General features: G+C 53.6%; 1 protein-coding gene across 1 annotated transcript in view; it reads left to right on the forward strand.

Moving 5' to 3' along the window:
- RCSD1 (RCSD domain containing 1) overlaps window positions 1-18,325 on the forward strand; it is a 41,507-nt gene that overhangs the window by 21,483 nt on the left and 1,699 nt on the right. The window contains exons 3-7 of the mRNA XM_023763268.1: window positions 9,148-9,252; window positions 10,245-10,334; window positions 12,818-12,889; window positions 13,740-13,943; window positions 18,035-18,317. Coding sequence (XP_023619036.1) covers window positions 9,148-9,252; window positions 10,245-10,334; window positions 12,818-12,889; window positions 13,740-13,943; window positions 18,035-18,317 — 754 coding nt within the window. The remainder of the gene's footprint in view (window positions 1-9,147; window positions 9,253-10,244; window positions 10,335-12,817; window positions 12,890-13,739; window positions 13,944-18,034; window positions 18,318-18,325) is intronic.

Genomic DNA, 18,325 nt, shown 5'->3' on the forward strand with positions numbered 1-18,325 from the left:
GGGTGTGAATGAAAGACATTCCTGCAGTCACTCCTTCTTCGTGGTATCATTCCCCATCATTCCCGAGCCCTGCAGCAGGCCAGGGGGAGGAGCCCCGCCCCGCCCAGCTCCCAGCTTACTTTTCCTGTTTCAGTTACAGTTCTTTCCGCCTTGAATCCCTCCCTCCAGTGTGGCCAGGGCTCTTTTTATCCTTTTTCTGTAGAGGTGGTAGGCAATATTCGGTTATGTTTGCAGGTGTACAGTGTAACGTTTGGCAATGTGCTCACTCCACGAAGGCTAGTAACCACCTGTGGCTGATGCAAACTCATCCCAGCGCCGTTGACTCTATTTTCCTCGCTACCCGTCGTCCCACCCGCTCGCCTCCCCGCTGTGCGAGGTCTCCTCTCCTGAAACCCGGCGTCTGAAGAGTGGCTGGCCTGGTGGCTCACTTGGCATGAACGTTCGTGGGATTCGGGTTTGAGAGTGGGTCCGGGTCACACTCCTCGTGTGTGAAGATGCTGGGGTGTAGGCCACATTTCCGTGGGGTTCCTGAGCTTCCCGGCAGAGCTTCCCCAGTTCTGCCGGATCCTAGTTACCCAGCTCCCTCCGTGTTCTTCTACACGAGCCAGAGAACCGCAGTGTTCCCAGTTTTCTTCACCGGGATGTCGAAGGGAAAAAACAGAGCGAGTCAGCCGGAAGGGCCTTGGGTGGCAGCTCTGCAAGCCCTGAACCTCGAAGATGAGGACAGAAGGGCTGAGAGGGGCAAGAAGTTCACACAGCGCCCCCCACCCCCACGGTGGGTCAGTGGCCTCCCCGCCCCGGGCTGCTCAGCTCTTGAAATAGCTCATCTGGATCTTCCCTCCTGACTGCAGGACAGAGCATATTTGCCCAGAGGCTTAACCCCTTAGTCCCTCTGCCTGGACACATACCTGTCGCTGGGAGAGCTCCTCAAGCCATCCACCCCCTGTGGCCCCTGAGGGCCCCTGCCCCCCACTTGACAAGCCAGCCTGGTCAGGCCTGCCTCAGACTGGCCACGGGGCTGTCTCTTTATGGCCCCTTCATGCCACAGGGCCCTGGGTGAAAGGCGAGACCCTTCCCCAAGCCAAAAGCGGTCCTCCCTCTCTGGCTGGTCCTGTCTCTGTTACCCGCCCAACAGCCTGAGACACACAAATGGCCCCAGGGCAGGAATGGCCCTGCTATGAATTAGGCGACTCAAATCTGGAGTCCAGAGTCACACCCCATTGGCCAGCCTGCTCCTTTGATGCAGAAGGTTCCCATTCGTAAATTCCTTGGACTCTGAGTGCCCACCCACCCAGCTCCTCTCTGACTTGCTCTGCAGGATGAGATGAAAAAGCCTGGCAGCAGCAGACCCCTGCGCCCCCCTTGCTATTAAGTCCTCAGAGCCGACTGGCAACAGCCTGACGTCCCTACAAGGTGCAAGGGAGCCCACGCTCCATCGGACACCTACTGGGTGGCGACCAGTCGTAGGTGGCAGCAATGACAGCTAAAATGGGAGGGGAAGCTTGTCAGGCGCAGGGCCTAGGTGCGTGATCTCATTTGGTCTCTCTGACAATCACAGGAGATAAGTGCTCTGTTGTACAAGTGGGGAAACGGACACTCGGCAAAATTAAGTGTCTTGCCTGAGATCACACCTCTAGGAAGAGGCAGGGTTTGGATTTGGACCCAAAATGATCAAACCCTGTCTCTGAGCATCAGTAATAAAGATTAAAAAAAAAAAGACTTGTATGCAAATATTTAGAGCAGCTTTATCAATAGTCCAGATCTAGAAACAACCCAAACACCCATCCCCATGGTCCCCCTCTACCCCGCTCCCGCTCCACCCCTGGCCTCACCACCCAAGTGTCTGTCCATAGGTAATGCATATATGCATATAAGGTCTTTGGTTAATCTCTTTCCACTCCCTTTCCCCCTTCCCTCTGAGATTTGCCAGTCTATCCCATGTTTCCATGCCTCTGGTTCTATTTTATTCATCAGTTTATTTTGTTCATTGGATTCCTTGTTCATTTATTTTGATTTTTAGATTCAATTGTTCATAGATATGTATTTATTGCCATTTTATTGTTCATATTTTTTTCTTCTTCTTCTTCCTCTTCTTAAAGAATACCCTTCAATGTTTCATGTAATACTGGTTTGGTGGTGATGAATTCCTTCAGCTTTTCCTTGTCTCTGAAGCTCTTTATCTGACCTTCAATTCTAAATGACAGCTTTGCTGGGTAGACTAATCTTGGTTGTAGGTCCTTGCTAGTCATCACTCCCTTCTGGCCTGCAAAGTTTCTGTTGAGAAATCAGCTGACAGTCGTCGTATGGGCACTCCCTTGTAGGTAACTAACTGCTTTTCTCTTGCTGCTTTTAAGATTCTCTCTTTGTCTTTAACTTATGATGTGTCTTGGTGTGGGCCTCTTTGGGTTCATCTTGTTTGAGACTCTCTGCACTTCCTGGACTTGTAAGTCTGTATCTTTCACCAGGTAGGGGAAGTTTTCTGCCATTTATTTCTTCAAATAGGTTTTTAATCTCTTGCTTTCTCTCTTCTCCTTCTGGCACCCCATGATGTGAATGTTGGTACACTTGAAATTGTCCCAGAGGCTCCTTACCCTGTCTTCATATTTTTTTATTCTTTTTTCTTTTGGCTCTTCTAATTGGGTGTTTTTGCTTCCTTATATTCCAAATTGTTGATTTGATTCTTGGAATCCTCTACTCTATTGTTGAATCCCTGTAAATTACTCTTCATTTCTGTTAGTGTATGCTTAATTTCTGACTGGTGCTTTTTCATGTCTTTGAAATTCTCACTAACATCCTTGAAATTCTCATTAAGTCCCCTAAAGCTCTCATTAAGATCCTTGAGCATCCTTATAACCATTGTTTTGAACTTTGTATATAGTGGTTTGCTTGCTTCCATTTCACTGAGTTCTTTTTCTGAAGATTTCTTCTGTTCTTTCATTTGTGACATGTTTCTTTGTCTCGACATTTTGGCTGCTTCCCTGTGTTTGTCTCTGTGTATTAGGTAGAGCTGCTATGTGTCCTGGAATTGGCAGAGTGCCCTGTAGGGCCCAATGGCTCAGGCTCCCCAGTCACCTGAGCTGCGCACTCTAGGTGCATCCCTGTATGGGCTGTGTGCACAGTCTTGTTGTAGTCGAGCCTTGATTTCTATTGGCATCACTGGGAGGAATTGACCCCCAGGCCAATTGGCTGTGAGGACCAGATGCTACTACAGTGGAAGAGCTGCTGTGCAGGAGGCATTCCTATGGAGCAGGACTTGCTTCAGTGGGGCTTTGGTGCTCTCTGAGTCTGCCCCTTGAGTGTATCACTCATGGATGGATGTGTAGAGTTGTAATCTGGCCTGGTCTGAAGCTGTCCAATGGGTGCACTGGCTCTGGGGCCTCCCAGGAGGTACAAAGTCAACCATTGCCTCGGGCCACCCATCAAGAGCTACAGAGTCATCTGCAGATGGCTGCTACTTGTATTGGGCTTGGACATGCCCAGGAGAGGCCAAGCTGTAAAGCAAGACAGGCTGCTGCTAGTGCCTGGTCTTGGGCCTCTTATTGATATGCATGGGGCATGCTGACGCCAGCTGCTGCTTGTTTAAGAGATTTTGGGGAAGTCTGAAGCCTGAACCAGGACAGGCCATTCGTTTGGAAAAGCTGCTGCAAACAGCTTGGGTGGGGCTGCAGATTGGATGTGGTGAGATCTCAGGGAGTCACCAGAACAGAGCCGTGAGCCAAGCTGATATGGCTGCCAGTTAGCTCTGCTACAGGCGAGGTCCCAGCACAGGAACAGTGACCCCTGCAAGCACCCCCATCTGGGAGAAAGCTGCCCCCAGTTCTTACCCTGATGCCAGACAATCCATTTCCTCCCCCAATGTCCCAGGTGCCTTTCAAGCTACCGCCCCAGGGCTGGAGCTCAGAGGGATTGCGTCTGAGTAAGTCCATGTGCCGGCCCTTTAAGAGGAACTGCTGAGATTCCTGCAGCCTCCATGTCACTCAGCCACAATCCCAGCTGGTTTTTACAGCCTGAAGTTTTATGGGGAGCCTCTTCCCAGCACTGGAACCTTGGGTGTGGGGCTGGGATCCCTTGCTCCTCATAGGTGGCCTCTGCAGCCTCGATATCCCTCCTGATTTAAAAAATGCCACATGTGGGTGTCAGACCAGCCCATCCCTCCTCTGCCCCTTCTACTAGTCTTGAGGTGCTTTCTTCTTTACTTCTCTAATTGTAGGACTTCTATTCAGTCGGATTTCAGTGGTTTGAATGATGGTTGTTCTGTATCTTACTTGTAATTTTGATGTTGTGGGAGTCGGCAAGGACCACGTTTACCTACACCACCATCTTGGTTTTCCATGCATACAAGTCTTTATGGAGACATATGTCATCCTCTCTTGGGCAAGGATTGCTGGGTCATGTGCTTGGTGTATTGGCTTGGACATGCCCAGGGGAGGCCAATGAGAAGCTGCCAAGATATTTTTACAAGTAGTGTTCCCACCAACCATGTGTGAGCATTCCAGTCGCCCTGCAGGCTTGCCAACACTTGGTGTTGTCAGTTTATTTCATCGTTGCCATTCTTGTGCGTAGGCTGTGGTATCTCTTTGTAGTCTTAATTTGTGTTTAGCTAATGACTAGTGTGCCTATGAGCCATTCCTATTATCTTCCTTCATGAAGTGTCTGTTCAAATCCTTTGCCCGTTTTCCTCTTGGGTTGTTGGTCCTACTGTTACTAAATTTGATGGGTGCCTTTGAAACCCACAGTATGCCCTCCCAAGTGCGCTGGCTTCAGAGGCAGCGTGAAGCTGTGTTTAGGAACACAGGCTTTAGTAGACCATCTGAGCGTGGACCTAGGGAGGAAGGGCAGGCGTGGGGAGCCATTGTAACAGGAGAGTCCGCAGCTGACTGGGAGGCAGGCCCAGGTCCTTGAGCAACTTGTTCTAATCTTAGAAGTTATGCCTCAGCTTTCTGCTGTGGCCTGAAGGACAAGCATCCCAGACCTCAGGGCACAGATAGTCACTCCCACTCAGGAAGCAGGAATGGCCCTAGTGACGGGGATTCCCCCGGGGCCTCCGGGCAGCCCTGGTGCAGTGGCTCCCTGGGCCCAGCCCACCCCTCGGACTCACAGGGGCTTCAGTGATACCAGGTTTCTTATGGGACTGGCCTACGTGAGAGGAGCACATGACAGGGAGCCCTAAACTTACCCTGAAGAGCAATGGAGGGTCGGTTTACCTGCTGGCCTCAGAGCCAACCCGTCTCCATCACCCACCAGCCACACAGAGGCACCTTCCACTTTCCACATTCTCCTCTTCCCTGCCCCCCTCCCCCCCCAAAAAAAGCCAAGCTCAGCTGGTGTGCTCAGTGGTTGAGCATAGGCCTATGAATCAGGTCACATGTCAGGGCACATGCCCAAGTTGTGGGCTCAATCCCCAGTAGGGGGTGTGCAGGAGGCAGCCGATCAATGATTCTCTCTCATCATTGATGTTTCTATCTCTTTCCCTCTCCCTTCCTCTCTGAAATCAATAAAAATATATTTTAAAACAAATTTTAAAAAGCCGAGCTGTTCAGAGGCTGCCTGACTGACCAGGCTGACTTGACCCGCCCCTCCGCCTCTGCGCACCATGGGTGGGAGGAGGGAGGAGGAGAGAAAAGCAGGGCGAGCAGCCCAGCCCAGCGGCGTGGTGGTGGCGCACCCAGCAGGCCCTCCAGCTCCATGCGGCCTTGCTCCTGACCTGTGCTGAGGCTCATCCTGGTTTTTTCTGCACTTCAATCCCAAGCAGGTGCTTCGGGGTCCATCCTGGGCCCTCTGCTCCGTCCACTCGGTGAGGACTTTCCACACCCTGGGCTTTGGGTGAAATACTTGATGGGCCTCTTAGGAACAGGGAAAGAATGCTGAGTCCTGGGGAAGCTCAGGGTCCCAGGAATGTCTGGGGCAAGGCGGGACACCAGAGTCCTTCTCAGAACTAGGAGCACAGCCCCCGTGAGAGCAGTGCTTAGCAAACCAGTCTCGGGACTGAGCGAGCTACCAGCACCTCAGCTCGCCAGCCTGGGGCCAGGGTGGGGTGTCCTGGGACCTGGGGCCCAGGTGGGGTGTCCTGGGACCCTGGGGGTTAGAAGTCACACCTGCAGGAACTGCAAGGCAGAAATCCAGGCAGAGACACACACAAGCTGAGCCCTGCCTCCCCCGCAAAGGCTTCTCCCACTGTGCCAGGCAACCCAGCGGCTATAGCTCCACTAGTTGTATAGCACTTAACCGTTTGCAAAGCACCTTCAGCAATTACACTACAGTGGGGCCTTGACTTATGAGTTTAATTCGTTCTGAGACCGTTAAGGAGCTCTTTAACTCAAATTACTCTGTCAACTCAATGCAAAAAATCAGCCGAGAGACAGCTGGTATCTCAAAAAACTCGTTAGTTGGGACACTGGTAAGTCAAGGCCCCACTGTACTTAACTGGTATGCATTGCTAGGCTATCAGGGGTTGAAGTCAATTATTTCATAGGTTATTCCGTTTGGCTTTCCTGTGTGACTCTGCCTAAGTTACTTGCCCTCTCTGGGCTGCAGTGAGCCCAGCTGTGAGAGGGCAATACTAGTCCTCCACACAATGACCGAGAAGGGTCTGGAGAGTGGACTTGCTCGGCTCCAGCCAGCTCTGGAATCTGCAGGCATTCTAAAGGAAGCCCATTCACTGGGCTCCAGGAAAGCACACTCGGACGAACTGTACTCTTTCTTTCTTTAAGCCCTAAATGCTTCCAGAAGCCTCTCGTTCCCTCGCCTCCGAGCCCCTTGCCCAGCCCCATTCGGGACAGGGAAGTCCGGGAGGCCTTTGATCCCTGCGCGGCTCTATTTTTGTCTGGAATGTGTCTCCCTGCGCCGCAGCCGTGGGCGCCTCGAGCCGAGGTGAAGTGCACGGTCAGCAGGACCCGAGCAATAAATAGCAGCGGACAGAGAGACGGATCCGCGATGTGGGCAGGAAGTTAGACAGATGCACAGACCGATCGGCGCTGTGCCAGGAGCGGCTCAGTGAGTCTCACCGTCCCTCAAGCTGCCCTTGTTCCAGGACAAGACGTTTGCCTCCTGGCGCTACTAACGCGGGAGTGTGCTCACCGGTGCGGTCCCGTGAGCTCTGCCCGCCAGGCCCCACCCCAGGCCCGGGACACCCCGCCTTCAGTGTTATGGGGAACTCCGGTGTCTTCGCTGGAGGGGACTCCCTTTGGTCGAGTTTGCTGTTCAGGCTGGGAGGGGTGAACTTGCACTAGAGCAGGACACAGGAAGAGGACCATCTCTCTCCAGAGCCTGTTCCCAGGTCTGACAGCCTGTGGCCCCGCAGTTTCTCCCCATCTCGAAACAAGCCTTCTTCGCAGAGCTCGGTCCGTGTCCTTAGCATCACGGCGGGAGGTTAGTGGGGTCGCATCTGCTCCTCCCGCTCCAAGGCGGCAGCACCATAGCAGGACCCCTCACATTCACTTTGGAGGGACACCCAGACCAGAAAGAGTGGAGATGCTCTTAGCATAAAAGGAGGGCCTAGGGCAGTGATGGCGAACCTCTTGAGCTCGGCGTGTCAGCATTTTGAAAAACCCTAACTTAACTCTGGTGCCGTGTCACATATAGAAATGTTTTGATATTTGCAACCATAGTAAAACAAAGACTTATATTTTTGATATTTATTTTATATATTTAAATGCCATTTAACAAAGAAAAATCAACCAAAAAAATGAGTTCGCATGTCAGAGATTCGCCATCACTGGCCTAGGGAGTGTGTGTGTGTGCTTATGTGTGCGTGTGTGTGTGCATGCATGTATGTGTGCATCTCTGTGTGCATATGTGTGCATGCATGTGTGTATGTTGAATGTGTATCTGTGTGTGTGCCTGTGTGCACGTGTGTGTGCGTGTGTGTGCGGTACACAGGGAGGCAGACCTGCTGCTGGAGGGACAGCCTGCCCAGGGAGGGGAAGATAGAGCTGGACCAAACCCTGTGTCTGGGCAGCAGCTTGCCCGGAGAGGGAGTCTGAAGTCTGTGCAGTAAATGCCATCGTCCTGGTCACAACAACAAAGGCCTAATGTCTCTGAGACCAGACGTTTAAAAACATGATTAAAACCAGGTGGTTATGTGAGCCGCGTGTGACCTCACAGACGTGGGGTGGCCATTTCCAGCGCTCGCTGACTCACCCATGTGTCTGTGACAAATGGCCCACGGGAGTGAGCGGAGGCCAGGGTGCATCTTGGCCTCTTCAGGGAGCCTGCAGGCCCCTTTGGGGGGACGGTCACTGTAACCCGATGACCTCCCTGGAGGCAGAGCAGGGCAGGGACCAGCCTACTCCTTCCACGAAAAGGAACATGGTGGTGGTGGTGGTGGGTGTGAGTCTCCCAGTGAGGACTCTGTGGAGGGAGTGACATTGCATGCTACCCCACCGGCCTTGCTGAGGGCTCCGGGAAGGGCCCCGTCTCCCGAAGTGGTGACAACCCTTCTAGAGGCCTGTCCTGCACTTTCCGTAGGAAAGCATTTCATCCACAGACCTTCCGGGGGCTGCGCTGCCACTGTCCTTGTCACTAAAGGCCTTGCCCGCAGCCACTGAGCTAGCAGCACCCAGGACAGCTCATGGTCGAGTCCAGCAGACAGGGCCTCCTCCGCCAGGCTGCCTGTGCTCGTGCTGTGCGTCGTGCTGTGCGTTTATTAATTTGACAAATAGTTACTGAGCACGTCACCATCCGCACACCTGGTGACGTGAGGGGATGAGGTCATACATGCGTGGGAAGCTCAGCGAGGCCACCGGTCAACCGTTTCATACACTTAAAGGCCCCTCTCTCCAGTGCCTGCCACCAGCTCCCTGTGGCCAGTGCTGTCAGTAATACAACAGAATGAAGGCCCGTCTGCCTCCCAGACCCCTGGGCTCCTCCAGGACAGGGCCCGGCTGTATTTCCCTCAGCTCCCCAGGGCCACCCAGGGCCCAGCACATCGTAAACATTCACTACATGTGGCAGATTGAGAGTCGCTGTTGTTTTAATCTTTGCATGTAGGAGCCAATTGCAAAATGCAGTTCAAAGATCTCATGGTCACCACCTCTGGCTGTGGCCACAGAACAGGTGCCGGCATGGCCCTGACATGGCCCCAGCGTGGGTGCTGAGCTGAGCCAGTGCCCGGCTCCCATTAACTGCCGCTTCCCCTTGTTTTGCCAGGAAAGACCCGCAGAGACCAACGCCAATGTGGACAACTCGGCGTCCCCCTCAGTGGCCCAGCTGGCCGGGCGGTTCAGGGAGCAGGCGGCAGCAGCAGCAAAGGAGGTGAGTCAGGCGGCTCGCAGGCTGCTCTGGGAGGGGGCTGGCGGAAGGGGAAGTCTGGGTCAGGCCAGAGGAGAGGGAGGGAGGGAGGAAGCGTGGTAATTACCAAATTAGGAAGAGAAGCCACAGAGGGTCCCCTGCATGTGAGGAATGTCATGGCCACTGCTGGGCCAGGCAGGATCTCCCAGCAGCGAGGCCTCCACTCAGGGCAGGGGGAGCGGGGCCAGAGCCACCCGCCGCCGGCCAGCGGAGGTGGGGTCTGGGTCCCGGCCGCCTCCATCACCCACTGATAGAGACCTAGTCGTGCCGGCTGTGCCAGGCCTAGGCTGGTCAGAATAAAGACCTCCCCGCTGGCTCCAGGCAGGAGCTTAGGAATCTCAGTGAGGAAGCAGGAAACCAGGGTCGGGAAAGGGAAGGGACCCAGTGGCCAATGGGTTCTAGAAGGATCCTGCTGGAGAGGACAGTGTGAAAAAGTGTCGTCAGGTGGAGATTCACAGTAGGGTTTCCTGAGCGCCGGTCTCACGTGCTCGCTGGAAGGGGAAGGGCACCCGAGTGGGCGGTTCACAGGCCCCTGGGGCCAGCGAGGCTGTTTCAGGCGCATTTATTTTGCGCTTTTGTTTTCTGGTCTGAGAAAGCCGTCCATCGTTTCTAGACACATGGGATGGCATAAAGGGCAAGGAAGGTGGTGTTGGTCAGAGGTGCTGGCGGTGCCTGGAGCTGGGCGTGGGTGTGGTTTGGGGACATTTCAGGCCAGTGGCTGCAGCAGGCGAGGGTCCCGCAGCCTGGAGGGAACGGGAGCCGGGGCTGCCTGCGTGTGGGTGGCGGGGAAGCGGAGTTCACTGACCCAGCTAATGCCAGTCTCAAGGACACACCACCCCTGCCACCATCCTTTCCTCCTCCCTAACATCCCTGAAGCCGCTTCCACGTCCTCCTCCTCCCTGTTGCCTGACTCGCTCTCTCTCTGTGTGTCCGTCCATCACTCTCCCGCCCTCCAGGTGCCAGCCAGTAAGCCTGCCAGGAGGAAACCGCCCTGCTCCCTCCCCCTGTTCCCCCCCAAGGTAGAGCTGGGCCAGAACGGAGAGGAGGTAAGTGCTGGGAGCCGCTGAGTATGTTTTCTTCCTCCTTCTCATAGGAAGGGGGCAACATCATCACCCCGACACCTGTGCAGGCCAGGACCCCCTTGTGGACTCAGGGATGAACTTCCTGCACCCTTGTCTGACAATGAGGCTTGGTCCATGCCCCGCTACTGAGCCTTGTTTGTGATGGGTCAGGGGCAGGGATGCTGTTTTTCAAGCCTGGGAATTTCAGCGGAGAGCAGGCCCTGTGGTTTCACCCCTCCCCCACCCCATCCAAGGGCCCCGAGAGTCATGCTTGCCCCCCAGGTCTGACCTACACGGTCTCCCATGCAGAGACGCGCCTGGAGGGAGGGCTGTGCTTAACCTCAGGCAGAACTGTACCGTGGGAATCACGACAGGCCACTGCTCTGGACCATTGAAGCAACCCAGCGCGCACAGGGGGCTCGCTGCCTTCAGAGAGAAATCGCCCACGTTACCAACACAGGAGAGGCCCTGGTGTCATAGGTCACGCCAGCGATGGAGGCCCAGGCAGGAAGGCAGGACCCAGTCGGCCCCTCGGTTCCTAGTGTGCAGTGCAGAAAGGGTCTCCCACCTCTCGCACCCCTGCCTCTCCCTGTGCCTGCACAGGCCTGAGACCCTGGGGTTACCCCTCCCGGGAAGGCACAGCCAAAGGGTGTCCTAATGTGGCCACAGGGGGTGCCTTGTCTGCCCAGAGAAGGGCTGAAAACACTTCCGTCTGAATAATCAGGCTCCTAACTTCTAGACGTCACTAGAATGTCCTATATGGACATAGAAACACCCATATTGAGGGTGGACCCTGGCTCTTCTCCACCACCACCTCCCCTCACCTCCCTTCCCCAACCACTTGCCTGGAGCTGCTTAAGTGGTAAAGGAAATGCTGCCCCCTGCTGCCGTTCGCAGGAACTGCATTGGTAGCAGATGTATTCCTAGAGCTGTCTTTCAAGGGCACTTGGGTCTTGCATTAGCGGCTATTTAGAATCCTGCTTTGCAGTTCAATTCAAATCAACAAGGATTTCATGGATCCTGAGCTGGGTTCCCAGGCCTGTGCTATGGCAAAGGGGCCGGGTTTATTAAATTTCCACTCTCTTCAGAACGTAGTGGTCGGCTGGGGAGAAGGGTTCACAGTACGACGTAAGGGAAGCTTTGTCAGCAGCATCGTAGCTGCCCTTTTTACAACAGCATCTTCAGAAACACCAGTTCCTGGGAAATGTCACCTTAAAGCACAGAGATTAGGGACAACCCAGCCTGGGCTGGAAGCTCTTGTGCTCACCATGGACACGAGTTCCTTGAAAGACCGCTCTAGGAATACATCTGAGTGTGAACTCACGGGCCAGGGGCACCCTGGAGCTGGAGGGTGGGGCCCTTAGACTCCACCTGCTCCTGGGCCCTGGCGGAGGAGGCCGAGGCAGGGCAGCTCCAGTCTGAAGCCGAATGAGAAGGGGTGGGGGCTCTTGGGTCCCGGCCAGTGACTGTTCCTCGCAGCCCCTCCCCTGAGTGCTGGGCCTTACAAAGGTCCCAGGAGCTCAGAGTCCATCTCCTCCTTCCTTCGCTGAAATACAGCCACTTCACTCAGAACAGACCTCAGAACATTCTAGGCACTGGTGTTATTCTTCCCATGATGCAGGAAAATTAGAACTTGGGGCGAGGGATAGGGACTAGGTGTTGGGCCCCCTATAGCTGCCTCGGCCTCTGTCCAACAACATGAAGTGTCTCCTCCTCCTCCTCCTTCCTTCATTTTTCTTCTTCATCATCATCGCCATCATTCCTACATGTGAGGATGAATATATCTGTGGAGCCAGACTCAGTTGTAGGGATTTTGCACAAAACAGAAAGGAGTTCATCTTTTTGGATAACATCAAATCAAAGCAAGATAAGATTTCTACATCCATTCATCGCAAAAATATCTTCACCTAACAGAGTGCAACTTCATGCAACCAGCATAAAGCCTGGAACGTGGTAGATGCTCCATAAATGTCTGTTCATCAAAATGAATATTCAGTGCTTTGGAAAATGATAATTTTTTTGTGGGATTTTCCAAATACCACTAGTTCAAGGGGGGAATTTCCAAAATACCTGTCAGGTTTCACTCCTGGTCAGTGGTTTCTTGTTTTGTTTGTGACCAACGGAACGGGGTCATTTTGTCCTTTCTCTCTGAAATTCCCTCCGAGTGTTGTTGAAGGTCATGAGAAGTCCCCTCTCAGGCACCGTCTGTTCCCTCGAAATGAACATGAGATCATCTTGCTGGTACAGGAGACCTCCTGTATTTTGGGCGTCTGTCCTGCCTGCTCTGATCCTGCTCGGGGAGAGATGGGGTGGGGGGAAGTCCGCCTCACTAGGCCCTGGGGAGGAATGTGGGCCTCCAAAGCGGAGTGAATCCAACTCCTCCTCCTCCACCTGTGGCTTCTGGGCTCCCAGAACCCCGCCTCCCTCCACCCGACTCATTCAGTTGTTTCGGTCCGTTTGCTCTGCAGAAATCACCACCCAACACCAGCCACCTTCCCAAGGTGAAGGTGAAGAGCTCGCCTCTGATCGAGAAGCTTCAGGTGAGTGCGGCGCCCTCTTCCCCAACATCTGCATGTCCCTGTGTGACCTGGAGAGTTGACCTCCGACCACCAGCTAGTGACCAAATTGCCCTGGAGGACAAGGGCTCCACCTGGAGCCAAAGGGCCAAAACGAGGTCCCTGTCAGGCATGCGCTCCGGTAGCTGACACCTAGCCGTGCTGATGGAGAATGGAGCGCCGCAAGGGTCCTCCGGGAAAAGGGCATGACAGTGCAGGACACACTCCCAGAACCGCCGGGCCCTGTCCCCCAAGGCCTGGAGGCAGCCACCAGCCATGCCAGCCTAACACAGGCTGCAATTCGGCTGCTGGCCCTGGGATGCCCGGCCCCTCCACCCATCACAGTGCGCCCAGAGCCGAGCAGACTTCCCTGGGAAGTAGATAAAGCTCACGTCGGGGCAGTGGAGCTCACAGCCTTGTTGGGAGACAAGATTTTCCCATGCGATACAGCAAAGCCGTGTAGGAGCGTAAATACCAGAGCTCTCCATTGTGACTGCCTGGCTCCTCCTGCCTAGACCAGGGTTCCCCTCCGTGGCATTGCCTGGGCTGGGTCCTTTCCTTGCGTGGGCGGGGCTGCCTTGTGCATTGGAAGATGTTCAGCAGCGTCCCTGGTCCCTTCCCACGAGGTGCCAGGAGCACTTTCCCGCAAGTGGTGACAACAAAAAATGTCTCCAGACATTGCCAATGACCTCCTGGGCACAGAATCGCCCACCCCACCCCAGGTGCCCCACCACTCTAGAACTCTGGAGCTATGCAAGGCCAGGTAACCAAAGAGCTAGAGCAGAAACTCACCTTCTCCTGCCCCGATTTGAAATGTCTCATCTCCTCCCAACAGGCCAACCTAGCCTTCGACCCCGCCGCCCTGCTGCCTGGGGCCTCACCCAAGAGCCCTGGACTCAAGGCTGCGGTGTCACCATTTCACAGCCCACCTTCCACGCCCAGCAGCCCCGGCGTGCGGTCTCGGGCCAGCGAGCCAGAGGAGGTGCCCATCAGCTTCGACCAGCCTCCGGAGGGCAGCCACCTGCCCTGTTACAACAAGGTACCGCCTGGGTCCGGAGTCTGTGGTCTGTCTGTGGAAACGTGGGCACTGGACGTTCCTGAACCAGGTCTACCCTGTGGTTGCCCCGGAGAGAGGAGGGCACATTGGAGCCGTGGTCAGGACTGGTTATCACAGGAGGAAACGTCCTTGAGCCGGGGTCAGCCCTCTCCCTGCCTGCCCGTCTCCACTCCCGTGTAACTGTCACCAGAAAGGCAGGCTTAGGGTGGCGAGCACTCTCCTTGGTGGAAGGAGGGTGGGAACTTGGGACTGAGCCCACCTGCACAGAGTTATGTCAAAGCTGAAAACCAAAGCTAAAGACCTGGTCAGTGACTGGGCAGGGTCGCTAGGACTTGAAAACACTCTGCTCTGGCCTGGTGTGACGACTCCTACGTGCCCAGTATGGGCTCAAAGCAGTTGTTTTTATGGTAGGAATTCTTGCCCCAGTTAAAGACCATCCAGACTGGTCCCTCTACCGAAAGCTGTGAGGCCGGGCTGGTTTCCATAGATGCTGCCCGCATGCTCCGTGCTCCCTTTCATTGGATCCCTGGCCCTACCAGGAGGTGGTAAGTTTCAGAGACACAGTGCAAGCAGGTGCCCCAAAAATGTGGGGCGGAGCCAGGCAGGGGCTAATGCCAGGGAATGGCATTGGGTGTGACTTTGGAACTAGGGATGGAGGGAGCGGCACCTTCGGGGACATTCCAGAAAATCTATCTGGGGAAAAAGGGCAAGTGTGTACAAACAGGTGGGGCCCAAGGAAGCAATCTGGCGTATAGAGCTTGAGCCTGCTGGCTGCGAGTCAGGAGATCCTGCAGCCCAAGGTGACAGGCAGAGGGGCCCAGAGGACAGGCTTGTCTCTCACAGGTGTCGGTAGGGAGTAGGGGCAGGGAGGGAGGTGCTGGCACCTGGTCATATACCAGGCTTCAGTGTTCTGACGGCAGCAAGGGAGGAGAGATTAGTTCTGAGACCTCCTGGCCCTGAGGCCTGGGCCCTGATCCCCTGCAGGGCAGGCCTCCTGTGGTCTCAGGACAGGCCTGGGAAGCCTTCTAAACCACAGGATTCATTCCAAACCCCTGAGATGGAATTAGGGTTGACCACTACCAAAATGAAAGTCAGTAGGAAAATAAAATTTATGACAATAAGGTTCAATTGACATCATTAAAGGACACAGCCCTTGAGTGGAGTCAGGCATAAACCTTTCCAGGGAACTTCTGACGAAGTCCGGAGGGCCACGGTGAGTCCTGACCTCAGGTCCACATGCTTCCCGGGGAGGAAAGGACCTGCACCCGCTCTGCTGGGCGCTCCCGAGACACAGCTTCTGGTCACGGTGATGGCCAGGAAGGAAAGACCTGGCTGCTCAGCTCTCCCAGGGTCACCCAGTCTTGTGTGGACAGGAAGGGTCGAGCTGGGGGAAGGGAGGAAGCCGGTCACCAGCTCTGCCCCTCTGAGGTTGCTGTGCCAGGGCTGGGCCACCAGCAGGCCCCAACCCTCTTCTCTGTTGGGTTTACCTTTGTCAAAGTATAATTTTCAAAATATTAAAACATGTCTCATGCAAAACAGGTATCAATTTTATCCTCAATTTATGAGGAAACCTGCAAGATGGTGAAGCTCATTCAGAGAACATTAGAAGAGGGATAGAACCAAGATGGCTGTGTAGGTAAACGTGGTACCCACCGGCTCCCACAACCACATCAAAACTACAACGAAAATACAAAACAACCATCATTCAGAACCACCTGAAATCTGGCTGAATGGAAGTCCTACAACTAGAGAAGTAAAGAAGAAAGCACATTGAGACTGGTGGGAGGGGCAGAGGTGTGAAACGGGCTGGCCTGACACCCATCTGTGGCCCCAGGCAGTGGCTGACTTTGCACCTCCTGGGAGGCCCAGAGCCAGTGCACCCAGTGGACAGCTTCAGACCACACCAGATTACAACTCTACACATCCATCCATGAGTGATACACTCAAGGGGAAGATTCAGTGAGCATCAAAGCCCCACTGAAGCAAGTCCTGCTCCATAGGGTGTCTCCTGCATAGCAGTTCTTCCACTATAGTTGCAGCTGGTCCTCACAATTGGCCTGGGGGTCAATTGCTCCCAATGGCACTAACAGCAATCAAGGCTCAACTGCAACAAGACAGTGCATACATCCCACACCAGGGGGCACCTAGAGTGTGCAGCTCAGGTGACTGGGCAGGCTGAGCCACTGGGACCTACAGGACACCTGCTACACAAAGCACTCTACCAATTCCAGGAGACAGAACAGCTTTAACTAATACATAGAAACAAACACAAGGTAGCAGCCAAAATACGGAGACAAAAAACCATGTCACAAATGAAAGAACCGAAGAAATCTCCAGAAAAAGAACTCAATGAAATGGAAGCAAGCAAACTACTAGATACAGAGTTCAAAACAATGGTTGTACAGATGCTCAAGGATCTTAATGTGCACTTCAAGGGACTTAGTGAGAATTTCAAAGAAATTAGTGAGAACATCAAAGACATAAAAAAAGGACCAGTCAGGAATGAAGGGTACACTAACAGAAATGAAGAATAACTTACAGGGAATCAACGGTAGAGGAGAGGATGCTGATAATCAAATCAACAATTTGGAATATGAGGAAGCAAAAAACATCCAATCACAAGAGCCAAAATAATAATAATAATAATAATAATAATAATAATAATAAAATATGAAGATAGTGTAAGGAGCCTCTGGAACAACTTCAAGTTACCAGCATTCAAATCATGGGGTGCCAGAAGGAGAAGAGAGAAAGCAGGAGATTAAACACCGATTTAAAGAAATAATGACAGAAAACTTCCCCTACCTGGTGAAAGAAATTGATTTACCAGGAAGTGCAGAGAGTCCAAAACAAGAGGAACCCAAAGAGGCCCACACCAAGACACATCATAATTAAAATGCCAAGGGTTAAAGACAAAGAGAGAATCTTAAAGCAGCAAGAGAAAGGGAGTGCCCATACGACTGTCAGCTGATATCTCAACAGAAACTTTGCAGGCCAGAAGGGAGTGATGAATAGCAAGGAGATGAATAGCAAGGACCTACAACCAAGATTACTCTACCTAGCAAAGCTCTCATTTAGAATTGAAGGTCAGATAAAGAGCTTCCCAGACATCACCACCAAACCAGTATTACATAAAATGTTGAAGAGTATTCTAGAAGAAGAAGAAGAAGAAGAAGAAGAAGAAGAAGAAGAAGAAGAAGAAGAAGAAATATGAACAATAAAATGGCAATAAATACATATCCATGAACAATTGAATCTAAAAATAAACAAAAAAAGAAATCTAATGAACAAAATAAACTGACGAATAAAATAGAACCAGAGGCATGGAAACGTGGAACAGACTGACAAATCTCAGAGGGAATGAGGGGGGAGAGGGTAAGAGGGGGGAGAGGTTAACCAAGGAACTTACATGCACATATGCGTCACCTACGGACACAGCCAATAGGGTGGTGAAGGCCCAGGGCAGGGTGGCAACCGGGTGGAGGGGGCCGTGGGGGATAAAAGAAAGACATTTGTAATACTCTCAACAATAAAGTTTTTTTTGTTTTTTTTTAAAGAGCATTCGAAGAACTGGTTATTTAGAGGCAATTGAAAAAACCAAGGTTAGAATAAAATGGCTAAATTAGATACCTAACCGATGACTGCTTACTGGGCAATGAAATCATGGCTACATTCTTTTCTTTTCTTTTCTTTTTTTAAAATATATTTTATTGATTTTTTTACAGAGAGGAAGGGAGAGGGATAGAGAGTTAGAGACATTGATGAGAGAGAAACTTCGATCAGCTGCCTGCTGCACACCCCCTAGTGCGGATGTGCCCGCAACCCCCTTGACCCGAATGGAACCTGGGACCCTTCAGTCCGCAGGCCGACGCTCTATCCACTGAGCCAAACCAGCCAGGGCCATGGCTACACTCTTCACTGGGTGGGAAGGCAGCACCTTCCCCAGAGGCTGCGGGGGTTTCACATCCCCGACGCGGGCCTGCGGGATGGGCGGGCTGGTCCTCTCCCCGGGAACCCGGGTTTTCTCCTTGGCCATCTGCGGGTTCGGTAACTTTCCTTGTATCTTCTTCCAGGTGCGCACCAGGGGCTCCATAAAGAGGCGCCCCCCTTCGAGGCGGTTCCGCAAGTCGCAGTCGGAGTTCGGGGAGCTGGGCGATTTCCGGGCGCCGGAGCCGGCCCAGGAGAACGGGGCCCAGGAGGACGCCGGGGACCAGGCGTTCCCGCCCCAGAGCCCGGCCCCCGGCTCCCCTCCGCCCGGCGAGGAGGCGGGAAAAGACGGGAGCCGGACCCCGGGGTCCCCCGAGAGGCCCCCTCTGAGGAGGACGCCCAGCAGGACGGACCCGCAGGAGGGGGGAGGCCCGGGG

This window comes from Myotis lucifugus, unplaced genomic scaffold (assembly GCF_000147115.1).
Source record: "Myotis lucifugus unplaced genomic scaffold, Myoluc2.0 scaffold_279, whole genome shotgun sequence".
Taxonomy (NCBI): domain Eukaryota; kingdom Metazoa; phylum Chordata; class Mammalia; order Chiroptera; family Vespertilionidae; genus Myotis; species Myotis lucifugus.